The sequence below is a fragment of the Hypoxylon fragiforme genome (assembly GCF_022984875.1).
Source record: "Hypoxylon fragiforme strain CBS 206.31 chromosome Unknown GGS25scaffold_9, whole genome shotgun sequence".
Taxonomy (NCBI): Eukaryota; Fungi; Ascomycota; class Sordariomycetes; order Xylariales; family Hypoxylaceae; genus Hypoxylon; species Hypoxylon fragiforme.
In genome coordinates, this window is record NW_026054764.1 from 2,730,865 (window position 1) to 2,745,730 (window position 14,866).

A 14,866-nucleotide genomic window follows, 5' to 3' on the forward strand; every position below is an offset into this window, starting at 1 on the left:
CAGAAAGTCTCCAAGCCGCGACAGCTTGATCTCATCCAAGCTTTTTACTCTTCATTTAGATTCTTGTCCATTTCGTCTTTTTCTACCTACCGACCATTCTCCTTGATTCTATACATCCACTAATTCCATGTAGAAGGTATGTTTATCCTCCTCGTTGAATTTTGCAAGCTTCATTCTTCATTACTTGCTGTGTTGTTGTATTGTTGGTTGTCTAGTGTCGGAGTTCTGCCAGGTGGTTTCTGGATCCGATTGTCGCTCTCCTCTCCTGACCTGACCTGGCCGGACCTACTTTGCTTTATGGGTCTCGTTTCTTGTCTCCACGCGCGCAACACAATCTTCAATACACAGAACATTATCTCGACTTACATTTTCACTAACCCTTCTTTTCGCTAGATCCGCGCCTCGTCTCAGCCATGAACTCGCATACTGAGGATATCTCGCACCGCGACCGCGAGTCCGCCGAGCGACACCAGAGAGATCAGTTTCCTTCTGGCACCCCCCGCCAGAGCAATACTGCGTCGTTACAAATCCACCAACCCGTCGCCTCGCGACTCCCTGGCGCCATTCATAGTCCAGGAGGTCTCCTCGCAACTCATGGAGGATCTGGCCCCCCTATACCTCTTGGTGCCCCCTCGGGTCCTGTCAACTCATTTGGAGGTTCACTGCAACCTGAGTCGAATCGACCTATTCCACACAACGCCCAGAATGCATCGAACCAAATGTTCGGAGCTCTAGGTGGTAATAATGCCGGAACGTCCAACCCCCCAGGAGCCGCAGCACACCTATTCGGCGGACCCTTACAACAACAGGAGGGCAATCGAACTTCGCAGAATATACCATTCGGTAGTGGTAGTGGAATATCTGGAGGAAGCCACACAATACCTGGTGGTGCTGGCGCTGGTGCCGGTACCATGCCACAAGGGCAACAACCTATACTGAATGTAAGTGACAGACATTCTACGTTTTACGTCCTACATCTATATCAGCCTTCTACGCTTCCCCCTACCACCTACCAGGTAGATCAAGTTGGTCCCCCATCTGTTAGTTACGGCCTTGGGGACAGCTCGTTGCTCTTGCCCACCCTCACTTACTTCATGTCCTGTCCTCCCTTTCTGTAAACGAGTCACGACTCCCTTTCCTCCCACTTCAGCCGCTCTCGCCATTGCTCATGTATCGCACATTCCCCAGTCTGCGAGCTATCCAGAACTTCATGTTTGCTTTGCTCCCTCTTTAGACATCGTTGCATTTTATTGTCTACATATTCGCTAGCATTGCTTTTATGATCTTTTGTATTCTCTTGTACATTCCTGTATCATAAATCAGAACTCGCTTTCGGCTCAGGCAGCCCCTTGGAGTTTCATCGTATTGTATCCATCCTGCTTGCATGGGTTTTACCACTCTTTGCAATGTTTGGCGCACGCGCTTTTCTAACCCAGCTTCGGGAGGCATTCCCGCCTGAAATGAGGCTATCGGACAATCATTGGGTGCATACAACATTGATAGGTGTATACCTGTTTGATCCGTTGGCTAACCTATGGTTCTTTTAGGATGCTCTTAGCTACTTGGATCAAGTTAAGGTGCAGTTTGCCGACCAACCGGACGTATATAATAAGTTTCTTGATATTATGAAGGATTTCAAAAGTCAAACGTGAGTATATGTATAGAGATTCAAGACTAGGGGACTAAATCAGCTAACTTCATGGTTAGAATCGATACGCCAGGGGTTATTAACCGCGTATCTGAGCTTTTCGCCGGCCATCCAAACCTCATCCAAGGATTCAACACCTTCCTACCCCCAGGATACAGAATCGAGTGTGGTGCGGGAAATGATCCCAATACCATTCGTGTGACCACTCCCATGGGCACAACTGTTCAATCGATAACCGGCAGAGCAGTTCAAGGCGATGGCGCGCACAGCCAGCCTGGCTCGAATGGTCCTTTCTTCAATCACCGTTCAAGCAATTGGCAGCAGCAGCCGCAGCAGCCGCCGCCGCATTCACAACCACAACATAGTATCGAAAGCCCAGAAGCCTCTTTCAGCGTACCTGTATCAAATGGCCCTGGAGGCTTGTTCGGGGCTAATCAGGGTCAGAATGCCGGTTTCGAAGGGCCGGCGACAGGCCCTCAACCACAGCCTCGTAGCACACCGCAGATCCAGAATAACTCAACTACACCTAATGCACCTACAACACGCAACGCGCTTACGCCAACTCCGAGCGGTTCTCAAGCGGGGGGTGCTAATAGTAGTAATCCTCAGGCAAACATGGAAAAGCGTGGACCAGTTGAATTCAATCATGCGATCAGTTATGTGAACAAAATTAAGGTGAGTTCTTTTTTCTTGGTGTGAAAGAGAAATCGAGGTTGCGTCTCGATGGACAGTTAAACCTCCTTATTTCATCTCATCTCCCCCCCTCTCCCTCTCTATTTCTACCTCCCCTCCCCACAAAAAAATTGATTATTAGAACCATTCTAATAACACTGTTTACTTCATTTTACTTTTTTTCTTTTTCTTTTACTGTCCCCCCATCGACCCAATCTAACTTGTCCGTGCAGAATCGTTTTCAGGACAAGCCTGAAATCTACAAGCAATTCCTGGAAATTCTTCAGACCTATCAAAGAGAACAGAAGCCAATTCAAGACGTCTATGCGCAAGTCACGACACTTTTCAATACCGCGCCTGATCTTTTGGAAGATTTCAAGCAGTTCTTGCCAGAGTCTGCCGCATCTAATAAAAGCAACGGTGCTAAACCCGAGGATATGTTCGCCATGACTGGCCTTACTCAAACTACTCCGCAGCCTGGCCACAACGTCCGAGATGGACAAAAAATGCCTCCAGTTGGCAACTTCGCACCTCCCGCAAGCGCTAGCAAGGACAATAAAAAGCGCCCTCGAAATGAAAAGCAACCTCCTCTGCCTACGTCCGCAGTGGCTGACAGCCCTGCTCCTGGATCACGATCCATTCCAGGTGTTGGCCCCGCGAGCAAGCGCCCGAAGCTCAATCACAAGCCGCTTAACACAGAAGCTCCCTCTATTGAACCCACACTCACCCCAGTTCTCCCTGAGCCACTCCCTCCGACGTCTTCGGCCAACGCCACTGCCGATGAATTAGGCTTCTTCGATAAGGTCAAGAAGTACATCGGCAATCGATCTACCATGAATGAGTTCCTGAAACTCTGCAACATGTACTCTCAGAGCCTGATCGACACCAATGATCTGGTTCACAAAGCTAGCCAATTTATTGGTGGTAATGCCGAATTGATGACCTGGTTTAAGGGATTCGTCGGATATGAAGGTCTTGATGAAATCATCGAGAATAGACCTCGACCACCGACGGAGAAGGTTTCCTTGAGCAATTGCCGAGCTATTGGACCTAGCTACCGACTTCTCCCTCGCAGGGAGAAACTTAAGCCTTGTGGCGGTCGAGATGAGATGTGCAATGCTGTGCTCAACGATGAATGGGCATCTCATCCAACTTGGGCTTCGGAAGATTCGGGTTTCGTCGCCCACCGCAAGAATGGATTTGAAGAGGGCCTCCATCGTATTGAAGAGGAGCGACACGACTACGACTTCAATATCGAAGCTAACGTCAAGTGCATACAACTTCTGGAGCCTATTGCCCAGCAGATGCTCAACATGTCCAATCAAGAAAGAGAGACGTTTCAAATGCCCGCAGGACTTGGAGGATCAAGTACGTCTATCTTCAAGCGTGTTCTGAAGAAGATTTATGGCGTCGAAAAGGGTCTTGACGTTGTGTCCGAAATGTTTACGGAACCCTTTGCTGTTGTTCCCGTTGTACTAGCACGACTTAAGCAAAAGGACGAAGAGTGGCGATTTACACAACGTGAATGGGAAAAGGTTTGGCAAGCTCAGACCGAGATCATGCACCTCAAGAGTCTTGACCACATGGGTATTCACGTCAAACAGAACGACAAGCGAAATCTTTCTGCCAAGCACCTAGTTGATGTTATCAAGACGAAGCACGAGGAGCAACGACGGATGCGCAGTTCTAAGAACAGGGTTCCGCGGTATCAGTTTGCGTATGAGCTCAGCGATCAAGAAGTTATCTTGGACCTGTTGCGTTTCATGGTCCTCTATGGCACGAACAATACGCACCACAGCACCACCGAGAAGGAACGTATTGTCGACTTTTTCGAGTACTTTATCCCTCGTTTCTTCGAATTGCCCGAGGAGAAGGTTCAGGACCGACTCCATGACATTGACCGGGAGTCTGGCGAGGAAGATGCCGAGGAACAACTGCCGGCAGAGCTGACTAATGGTCGCTCCTCCCGACGCAACGGGAAGAAGTCTGATTTACTTCGTGGTGTGTTGGATCCTAGCCGTAACGGTGCTAGATCCAGAAACCAAAAGGAAGATAGCGCCGCATCGGGCAGCAAAGAGACGACACCAGACACTGGGTCTGCCAACGAAGAAGAAATGGGAGATGCCCCAGAGGAGCCCGTGCCTATTGAGCAGTCAAACGAGCGATGGCTGCCCATCGTGCCCAAGGCGACAGTCGTAAAGGGCGACAACCCTCTGCTGGATATCGATGGAGAGCTAAAGGCTGATGGATTTTTCCCTCGTCCTTGGTATAACTTCTTCTGTAATCAGACGATCTACGTCTTTTTCACGGTCTTCCAGGCTCTGTACAAGCGACTAAAAGATGTCAGAGACAGCATGGAGAGCGTCTCGGAGGAGATTAACCGAATCAAAAACAAGAAGCCAGCGAAGGAGCTCGGTATCTCTGTTAATGAGATCAGTTACTTTGACGAGAATGACCCTGCATCATTCTGGCCGAAAACGGTCGAACTTATTGAGGACTTCATCACTGGAGAGATTGACGAGAACCGCTACCAAGAAGTTCTCCGTCATTATTACCTGAAGAAGGGGTGGACTCTTTATTCTATCCAGGATCTTCTCAAGACACTCTGCCGTCTTTCCATAACCTGCACCAGCCCTGACTCGAAAGAAAAAACGCCTGACCTTATCCACCATTTCTTGAGCAGCCGACAGAATGAAGAGACGAGCTATCAGACAGAGATCAGCGCTCGAAAGTATGCAGAGAAGTGTATCAAGGATGGGGACATGTTCGTCATTTGTTGGGTAAGTTTTCTTGTGTTCACTCTTCTACCTTTATGTTCCGTTGCTAATAATCACTTCTTAGTCTCCTCAGAAACATGAGGCCACAGTCCGCTGGCTGCAACGCGACGAGACCACCTTTTACATAGACGAGATGGAGCTTCGTGAAAAATGGCAATACTATATTTCCTCGTACATGCGCGTCGAACCCACTGAAGGTGTACCTAGGTTCCGCCTTCAGAAAACGGTTCTTAGTCGCAACTTGCCGTCAGCCGAAGGAGACTCCGACGATGGCGAAGTGCCCAAACCCCTCGAGTTTAACGAAGGCCTGGTTCTGCGCATTTGTCTCAACTCAAACAAGATAGTTTGGGAAAAAGACACGTCTGAATCTTTCATCTATGCGATAGAACCTGAAGATGAAAAGGAAAAGATTGCTGTCGAGGATCACCGGCGGGCCATCACGGAGCATCGTGAGCAGCGATTCCGCGAGAAGATGGTCATGAATAACGCTTGGATGCGAGGTATGAGCCAAGATGAGGTTCAGAAAGTGAATGAGAACTTTCAGAAGTGGTTTAGGGATGGTGTATCTCCAAGCATCAACGGTCGTGATGATGCGGAGAACATGGAAGGGATTGAATAAGGAGACACGGGATCCAACACTTTCTCCATCCATGGATGGAGTGACATCTCTTTGGGTTCGTCTATTCAGTTGAGGTAACACCCCGGGGAGTGATTAGAGAGTTGGCGGTTGGTGAAAGATTTCATGATTTAAGCGAAAATATCATGGTTGGCGTTTGTGGAGTGGCTTAACACCTTCATGCAAGCAGGGCCTTGCCGAGCACAACCTTTACCACCTAAGCAAGGGAGTCACCTGTGTATCCCCCCCTGTTCTTCTTTCAATTGTTTTCTCCTTGTCAAAATCACATACACAACAATCCATACTGGCTCTTTCCTCCTGGCTCTTAGAAAGTGATGGTGCTTGCGGAGGTACGTTATGTAACTCGATATCTGTTTTTACCTTGTCTCTCCTTGCTTATTGTACTATAAAGTCACGTTTTTTACTACATGCAGTTGTAGTTGTGATGGGGAGGTAGAAATATCACTTACGTTATGTCTCTTTAACTTTCAACGGTAGTATTGCTGGTTCTGATGTGAATGCATATATATCTGAATACTCGTAAGGAAATACTGGCAAGAAAAAAAAAACCGGTTCAGTGCTATTCTATTCTGCATAGAAACGTGATTGTAATTGTATCTAGGTAGGTAAACGAGACGCACCTGCCTACCTGGTACCTGGTAGGGACTCGGGAGTGGAAGTAGAAGGGAGGCTCTAGACATATAGGTACCTAGGTAAACACGAAAGTTACGCGTGGGACAGTTGGATTTGGTTATATTATATTTCTTATTTCATTTATTCCCTCTTTCCACGGAATATATAGGTAAGGATATTTACACTTCTACAGATAGGATACCTACCTAAGTAGGCGCCTAGGTAGTTAAGTGGAGGGTTTCACCCTTTCCACTTAACTCTATCTATGTCCGGATGGAGTTCGTCATCGGCATCGTCACAATACTGATTCGTACTCAACCCATGTATCGTCATATCCGTGAATCCCTTCTTCCTCTCCCAGGGAGCCCTTGTGTCTCGGTTTCAGTGCTGGTATCAGCGTCATCTAGTCACTGTAGACTCTCGATGACAATAGCACTGGCACCACCACCACCATTGCAGATACCCGCACATCCTATCTTGGCCTTCTTCTCACGCAGCACCGTCGTTAGTGTGGTGACGATGCGAGCGCCCGAGCAGCCGAGCGGGTGGCCGATGGCGACGGAACCACCGTATACGTTGACCTGGTCGGGGGTCAGGCCTAGGAGCTTCATGTTGGCTAGAGCAACGACGGAAAAGGCCTCGTTGATCTCGTAGTACTCGACGTCCTTGTCGGTTAGGCCCGCATGCTTAATAGCCTTGGGGATGGCTAGTGCGGGGGCGGTGGTGAAGCGTTGCGGCTCACGGGCCGCATCACCCCAGCCGAGGATCTTAGCAATGGGTGTCACGCCTAGCTCCTTGACCTTAGCCTCAGACATGAGGACTAGTGCGGAGGCACCATCGTTGAGGGGGGCGGCGTTGGCGGCGGTGACGCTGCCATCCTTGGGCTTGAAGACAGGGCGGACTGTCCTCAATTTATCGGGGTTGAGGTTCTTAACTTCCTCGTCGGTGGTGATTTGTACTGCGGGCTTGCCGCGGCCGCCGCTGACCTCGACAGGGACGATCTCCTTGGAGAAAATGCCAGCAGCAGTGGCTTTCTGGGCACGGGTATAGGTCTCAATGGCATAGTCGTCCTGTGCCTTGCGGTCAAAGCCGTGGTCATCAGCACATAGCTCAGCGGATAGACCCATGTGCTCATTCGCGTAGGCATCAGTCAGACCGTCCTTGAGCATGCCGTCAATTAGACTTTGGTCGCCAAACTTGGCGCCGTTGCGTAGAGTAGGCAGGTAGTGAGGAGTGTTGGACATGGACTCGGTGCCGCCGACAACGACAATGGAGGCAGTGCCTGTTATGACGGTTTGGGCGCCAAGGATAATGGCTTTCAGGGCCGAGGCGCAGACTTTGTTGACGCCAGTGCAGACGACAGATTGGGGGAGACCAGCGCCGATAGCACACTGGCGGGCAGGTGCTTGACCGAGCCTGGGGGATTGGGTATTAGCTTGTATTTAACTTCTCAAGTTCTCAACCCCTTTTCCTGCTTCTCTATGGCGGGGTAAAAGTAGGAAGGCTAGAACATACCCTGCAGAGAGAACATTGCCAAAGAAGACTTCCTCTACATCTTCAGGCTTGATCTGGGGAACACGCTCAACAGCAGCTACAAGATGTGGTATTAGCACGGAGAAGTCTGTGGAGGTACTATAGGTATAGATGGGAGCTTACCTTTGATGGCAATGGAGCCCAACTGTGTGGCACTCAGGCTCGACAGGGTTCTAGAAACTCCAAATGTCAGTGTCAATGTCAATGTCAATGTCAATGCCACGAGCCACGAGCGACACAAGGGAGAAGAGGTCCCGTAAATGAGCCGCCGCCGCGTTGAATAGTAAACTCACCCCAAGAATGATCCCACGGGGGTTCTCGCAGCTGAGACGATATAAACTGGAGGAAGGCCGGACATGGTGAAGAAGTCAAAAGATGAACAAGGGAGGAGGGGTAGATAATGTATGTATGTATAGCGTTATGGAGATGCTTAAAGAAGGTGGGTTTAGAGGAAAAAGAAAGTATAAATGTTCACATGTGCATGGGATAATATACCAAATACTTATGACAACGATCAACTTTTTGTTGGGTTATTATGAATCCCTTTCTGTCAATATGTACCAAAAGATATGAAAAGTTCACCGCCCCTCCGATAAAAAAAAGAGAAAATGATTAAAAGATTTACTTGTGACTTTTAGGTGTTTACCTATTGCAGTAGGTACCGAGCTTGAGTTGAGGGTCTTACCATAACCGGGTAGCGGGGCAGTGAATGAAGAGTTAGGATTGGATGAATATGAATTGTTGGCCCTGGCTTAGGTAAGATAATCACACTATCACAAGAAAATCGTACCTGTCAACTGAAGTTTCGTGGACGGTGTCGGAGCACGCCAGGTTGGGCAACTACTAGGTAACTACGTTATGTACATAACTAGTAGTTATGCTCCAGAGTCCAGCCTCATCTCCAGCCTCATCTCTAGCCACACACCAAAATCCAGAGTCATCGATAAGATAAAGCTACTTTATCCTTGAAGGCACATAGCCTGCTAGTTTCAATGTTATGATTGGCTGCTAGTTAACTATGTAGGTACTAACTAGCGTGCGTTCAGCTTCATAACCAGAAACTTTGAATAATTTATTCAGCCTTGCATTTCAACTCAATCAATATATGTAAACTAACCACTATTAACCTTTTTTTTATCGCGACTTTTAACTTCTTACCGCGTCACTACGGAACCTCATTGACCTAATTACTTACATCATTCTTTTACGCCATGGATGACCTCTACGATGAGTATGCATATACCTCTAAACTGATATATTCTTTGCCCATGAACTAACTATCTTGAATAGGTTCGGCAATTTCATTGGGGAGGATGCCGAAGCATCAGAGGAAGACTCCCAGCATGGCGTGGATGCAGGCGCTTATCTCGATGATGAATACCCCGAAGAGGCTCCCGAAGTTACGGGGCAGGAATTGATGGAATTAGACGACGAAGGTCCATCCAATGCTGTTATATTACACGAAGACAAACAATACTATCCGACGGCGCAACAAGTATATGGAGCCGATGTTGAGACTATGGTACAAGAGGAAGATGCGCAACCACTCTCCCAACCCATTGTTGCCCCTGTCGAGGTCAAGAAGTTCTCTATTGAAGAAACTGATCTTCCCCCCGTCCGGTTCGACCGCAGTTTCATGACAGACCTCATGAACTTCCCCGATCAAATACGAAATATAGCCCTTGCTGGAGATCTACATCATGGCAAGACTTCCTTCATGGACATGCTCGTCCTCGAAACCCACGACATCTCCGATAGGTTAGAGAAACGAACGGGGAGGAAGAGAGACGAACAGCTACGGTATACCGACACTCACATTGTCGAGAGGGAACGAGGCCTTTCGGTAAAGGCGGCACCGATGAGCCTGGTATTGCAAAGCACCAAGGGCAAGTCCCATTTGTTCAACATAATAGATACCCCGGGACATGTCAACTTTGTTGATGAGGTTGCAGCCGCATTGCGGCTAGTAGACGGTGTGGCCCTGGTCGTGGACGCAGTGGAGGGTGTGCAAGTTAACACCGAGCAAATCATCAAACATGCTGTTCTCGAAGACATACCGATGACTCTAATAATCAACAAGGTGGATAGACTGATATTGGAACTAAGGCTACCCCCAAGTGACGCCTACTTCAAGCTCAAACACGTTGTCGAAGAAGTGAATACCATCATCGAGAACACGCGACCAGGTTCCGGAGAGCAGAAGCGATTAAGTCCAGAGAAAGGGAACGTCTTATTTGCGTGTAGCGAGATGGGCTGGTGCTTTACAATCCAGTCTTTCTCCAAGATGTATGCAGACAGCTTCCCGGGGGTGAATACGGAAGAATTCGCGAAACGCCTCTGGGGTGATATCTACTTCAACCCCAAAAAGAGAACTTTCAGCAGAAAACCTCTGCCTGGCGAGGAACGGGCAAAGAGATCATTCATCCATTTTGTGCTGGAGCCCATCTACAAGGTTTTCTCTCACACCATCAGTCAAAGCCCTAGCGAGCTCAAAGGCATACTAGCAACCCTCGGTATAACGCTCAAGCCGTCACAATACAAGACGGATGCTAAGGTGCTTCTTAAGCTCGTCTGTGAACAATTCTTCGGACCATCAACTGGTTTTGTGGACATGATTGTAAAGAACATCCCTTCTCCGTTAGAGGCTGCCGAGCACAAGTTGGAACAATACTACACCGGCCCCTTAGACACAAAGGTGGCCGAGTCTATGAAGAAATGCGACCAGGATGGCCCCTTAATCATTCATATCACCAAATTGTTCAACTCTTCTGATGCGAAGAGTTTCTCCTCTTTTGGCCGAGTAATGAGTGGTATCGCTCGGCCTGGAATGCAGGTTCGGGTTCTTGGAGAAGGCTATTCCATCGACGACGAAGAAGACATGACTATGGCTACTATCTCGAACGTTTACATTGCTGAGACTCGATACAATGTTGAAACTGACGGGGTACCTGCTGGCAACTGGGTGTTACTGGGTGGTGTTGACAATTCAATTGTCAAGTCGGCGACAATAGTACCACCGAAGTTTGAGGATGACGAGGAAGCGTACATCTTCAGGCCAGTAACTCATTTCACCGAGTCGGTCCTAAAGGTGGCGGTCGAACCCATAAACCCGTCCGAGCTGCCCAAAATGCTTGACGGCCTGAGGAAGATCAACAAGAGCTACCCCCTAATCACTACCAAGGTTGAGGAATCCGGTGAGCACATCATTCTAGGCACTGGTGAGCTATACATGGACTGTGTTCTTCATGACCTTCGAAGGTTGTATGCAGACATGGAGATCAAGGTTTCAGATCCCGTCACGCGCTTCTGTGAGACTGTGGACGAGATGTCCGCTACTAAATGTTACGCTATTACGCCAAACAAGAAGAATAAGATTACTATGGTCGCCGAGCCGCTCGACGACGGGATCGCGGAGGACATCGAGAGCGGCCGCGTCAAGATGCAGGACGGTGCCCGAAAAGTGGGCAAATTCTTCCAAGAAAAGTACGGATGGGACTTGCTCGCCGCGAGGAGCATTTGGGCATTCGGGCCGGATGAGAAAGGACCTAACATATTGCAGGACGACACATTAGAGGTACGTCGACTAGTTTTGTGTTTTCCCCCACCCATTGCGACCCCGAAAGCTCGGCGTCTTACTACACGGGCTAGTCCCAGAACGCTCGGAGGGTTACCATACGGGTCCGCATGCGGCAATACTCTCGCGGTTTCAGCCTCAGAATTCTAGAATTTTGTAATGGTTGGATGACTTCTAATATTTTCGGCAGGTGGATAAGACACTTCTAAGAAGCGTGCGAGAGACGATTCGCCAAGGCTTTAGTTGGGCGACTCGAGAAGGTCCCCTATGTGAAGAACGTGAGTACCTACATCTCGTTGCATTGTTTGATATTGCTATTCCCACCCAGCCTTGTGTCAAACCCCACGGTTTCCACTACGCCCCATCTATCTCGAACTCGAATTTCTTAGCCCAAGTTTTCCTTCTTTTGTTTCTTGTTTTTTTTTTTTTTTTTACTCACGATATCCGCTCTCCCGAAATTACTATCCCCAAGTCATTCCAAAACAAACCAACAAACAAACACCCACACCCACACATAAAAAGAAAGCCCCCCTTTTCCCTCTTGCCCAAGAGTCAGTAACGGATACGGCTAAAGATGAAGTTGCTGCAACTGATTGTCACCGTCTTACTCCTGTCGCTTGACCGAGACCCCATGAACCCCATGAACTCCGTGAGAACTAGGTGCCAAAGTGTCATCCATGCAAGACAGTGTTGCGTCGAACGTGGAGATAAACTTATCACCATGCGGTAGCTTAAAAAAGCTCCAAAAAGCATGGCCACTATCCATGTTCAGTACCTTGCCAAGAAGTAAGCTGCGGGACTAGGGGTCCCTGCACAATGAGTTTGTGCAGATTCGATCCGGCTTGACTTCGTCTATCGATTCGTCTATCGAACCCATAAGGCAAGCTTGCGCGTACCTGTCTACTTGTACCATGGCCTCGTAGTCAGGGGTTCACGGCACTGATATTACAGGGTCCGCCAATTTACCCGTCCCCAATCCCCAATGCCTCGCTCAAGCTTCTCTTACTAAGGAACAAGAGTTATCGTGTCCTATCGCGAAGTGTCATCGATACATTCGTGTGCACGCCGTTTCCCTCTATGCCATGGTTTCGCAAAGACGAGCAGACGCATATGGACGACATGTTTTTTTTTTGTTTTTGGCTTTTTTTAAACAATCTTTTCATGTTCTCATGTTTTAAATCATCAATAGAATGCTAACCCATGTGTACAGCGATTCGCAATACTAAGTTCCGCATCATGGATGTCTCACTGGCGCAAGAAGCTATCTTCAGAGGTGGCGGTCAGATCATCCCCACGGCGCGTCGCACGTGCTATAGTTCGTTCCTGATGGCGTCGCCGCGGCTGATGGAGCCGCTTTACGCGTGCTCGATGACAGGTCCCCAAGACGCAGTGCCGGTACTGTACAATGTGTTGGCACGGCGCCGTGGTCATGTGTTAGCGGACGGTCCCATCGCAGGCACGCCGCTATACCGCGTCAACGGTCTCATCCCAGTCGTTGACTCGTTTGGGTTCGAGACGGATGTACGCATCCAGACCCAGGGTCAGGCTATGGTCAGCCTTGTCTTCGACAAATGGCAGAAGGTGCCTGGTGATCCTCTCGATAAGGAAGTGGTGCTGAGACCACTACAGCCCGCCGATGCACAGGCCACGGCCAGGGACTTCGTGCTGAAGACCCGCAGGCGCAAGGGCTTGAGCGAGGACGTGAGCGTCGCTAAGTTCCTGGAGCCCGAGTTCTACCAGAGTCTTATGGAAAGTGGGACGCTGGGAAGTCCATGAGGGATCTACACGCCTTCAAGTATCCGGTAGTATATACATAGCTTAGTAGAGAGACCTTACCCTGTTTACAGAAGAGAGAGTGGGGGAGGGCCCGTAGAGGAAAGCAAAAATAATGGGATATGCCGTATTAATTTACTATGTAAATACCTTACCCAGGTAGGCAGAGTACCATGTAACCTACAGTAAATACGGTACCTAACTAGGTTTATTGAGATAGGTACAATGTAGCCAAGATTCATCGTGAGGTACCCTGGTCCCTCGTACATGTCTCGTATTCGCTCGGTAAGCAGGGCAGGCTTAGTTAGCTAGCCCTGGAGGTGACTAGTGCACTTGGCCAGCTGCCGCTATAACCTACCCAGTCGTCGATCGTTTTAGCGGTTTAGTTGGTTGCTGATCCTCAGCTTTGAATCCATGCCGAGTTGGTATGGTTGCAAGGGTGGACTTCTCTTGGTCGTCAGAGCACGGAACAGATCGTGTTTCGTTGGGAAGTGCTGGGGTTGTATAGAAGTATGTTATAGAAGTATGTAAGGCATTGCTAGGTAGGTAGATCTTTGGGGGGGATGTAGATTTTTGGTAACTGTCTTATTGGCCTCAGTTTCTTCTTGTATTATGTATTCGGTTGATAGATGGGGGAAATGGTGGAACTGTCAGGTAGGGTCTGTAACAAGATTTGCATTGGCGTGGTGTATAGGGCTTAAGTTATCAAGGGAGGGGAGCAGTTTGGTGGACACGAAGATCTACAGTACATGCCTTCATATATTAGCAACAGTTGCTATACCTATTACCTATGTATAGGTAGTTATACCTAGTGCTTAAATGTCTACTTACTGTAGGTATGTACAATACCTAGACAGGCCTAATACGACCTATTCTTCAGTACTTACGTCTCTGTTGAAATCATGCTTCTTTGACAGAAGGGGGTACCTAGGACCTAGGTACGTGCCCAGTAGATACTTCGTAATGCCATAGATCGGTACCGTATCTCGTGGTTTTCGGGCTGGAATAGTCCGGTAGGACTTGGAGAAAATCAAGGTCACATTTTTGTGTTTATACCAAGCATCTGCTTATTAGACCCCGTAACCTACAATAGAAGCTTACGCAATGTACGCAATAGGGACACCCATACATTTATTTATTCCGTACCTACCTACTATGTGTGTATGCTCAGGTGCCCAGGTGTGCATGTTAATATGTATGTTATATGTACTACGTAGAGCCTCTCCCTTCTTCCAGCAGAATAAAAACGCAAGGGACTGATTGGCCGGTTATCCGATCCCTCCCCCGAACTGACGGCTCGGCTTGTGACCCCATCCTTGTTTCTAACTCGTGTGAATGCCTGCGTTGAACCTGGGCTGGTTAGACAGACCTATATTGTATCGATATAAGTTATACATTCCCTTGCCTATATGTCAGTCACTAGGCACCTAACTGCCTGGAGTATGAGGGTAGGCACATAGTTAGATAGGTTGGTATGTATGTAGGTTAGTAAAAAAAGAAAGATATTATACGTGTTATTATACGGGGTAATATTATGGCCGGCGGCTAGTAACGGTAACGGCCCCAGATGTGACATAACCGCGGAATATGTAGCGCGTCTTCTAGAGGTGCCCAGGTACCTAGTGGGTTAGGGGGTTGTC

The 14,866-nt window shown here is 48.5% G+C and overlaps 3 protein-coding genes across 3 annotated transcripts; 2 read left to right on the forward strand and 1 right to left on the reverse strand.

Annotated features, from left to right (window-relative positions):
- The first annotated feature begins 3 nt into the window (after positions 1-3).
- Positions 4-6,306, forward strand: GGS25DRAFT_508894 (uncharacterized protein). The gene is made up of 6 exons (XM_049262506.1): positions 4-136; positions 394-941; positions 1,548-1,648; positions 1,708-2,323; positions 2,554-5,100; positions 5,162-6,306. The coding sequence occupies exons 2-6, from the start codon at positions 414-416 to the stop codon at positions 5,714-5,716; spliced, it is 4,347 nt and encodes a 1,448-aa protein (XP_049113471.1). The 5' UTR covers positions 4-136; positions 394-413; the 3' UTR covers positions 5,717-6,306.
- A 153-nt stretch (positions 6,307-6,459) lies between these two features.
- GGS25DRAFT_508900 (acetyl-CoA acetyltransferase) lies at positions 6,460-8,624 on the reverse strand. The gene is made up of 4 exons (XM_049262507.1): positions 8,173-8,624; positions 8,003-8,052; positions 7,862-7,937; positions 6,460-7,762 (listed from the first exon to the last, which is right to left on the reverse strand). The coding sequence occupies exons 1-4, from the start codon at positions 8,235-8,237 to the stop codon at positions 6,754-6,756; spliced, it is 1,200 nt and encodes a 399-aa protein (XP_049113472.1). The 5' UTR covers positions 8,238-8,624; the 3' UTR covers positions 6,460-6,753.
- A 466-nt stretch (positions 8,625-9,090) lies between these two features.
- Positions 9,091-13,229, forward strand: GGS25DRAFT_515987 (P-loop containing nucleoside triphosphate hydrolase protein; the record flags this gene model as incomplete). The annotated part of the gene is made up of 4 exons (XM_049263144.1): positions 9,091-9,110; positions 9,170-11,453; positions 11,644-11,731; positions 12,664-13,229. 4 exons carry the CDS (start codon positions 9,091-9,093, stop codon positions 13,227-13,229), a joined length of 2,958 nt encoding a protein of 985 aa, XP_049113473.1.
- Positions 13,230-14,866: the final 1,637 nt, after the last annotated feature.

Excerpts from the sequence above, each read along its gene's own strand:
- GGS25DRAFT_508894 (XM_049262506.1), top strand. The coding sequence starts at position 414 with ATGAACTCGCATACTGAGGATATCTCGCACCGCGACCGCGAGTCCGCC. Across the intron at positions 1,649-1,707 it reads AAGGATTTCAAAAGTCAAAC|AATCGATACGCCAGGGGTTA; the intron begins GTGAGTATATGT and ends CTTCATGGTTAG. Across the intron at positions 5,101-5,161 it reads ACATGTTCGTCATTTGTTGG|TCTCCTCAGAAACATGAGGC; the intron begins GTAAGTTTTCTT and ends ATCACTTCTTAG.
- GGS25DRAFT_508900 (XM_049262507.1), bottom strand. The coding sequence starts at position 8,237 with ATGTCCGGCCTTCCTCCAGTTTATATCGTCTCAGCTGCGAGAACCCCC. Across the intron at positions 8,053-8,172 it reads CCCGTGGGATCATTCTTGGG|AACCCTGTCGAGCCTGAGTG; the intron begins GTGAGTTTACTA and ends TGGAGTTTCTAG. Across the intron at positions 7,763-7,861 it reads GGCAATGTTCTCTCTGCAGG|GCTCGGTCAAGCACCTGCCC; the intron begins GTATGTTCTAGC and ends CCAATCCCCCAG.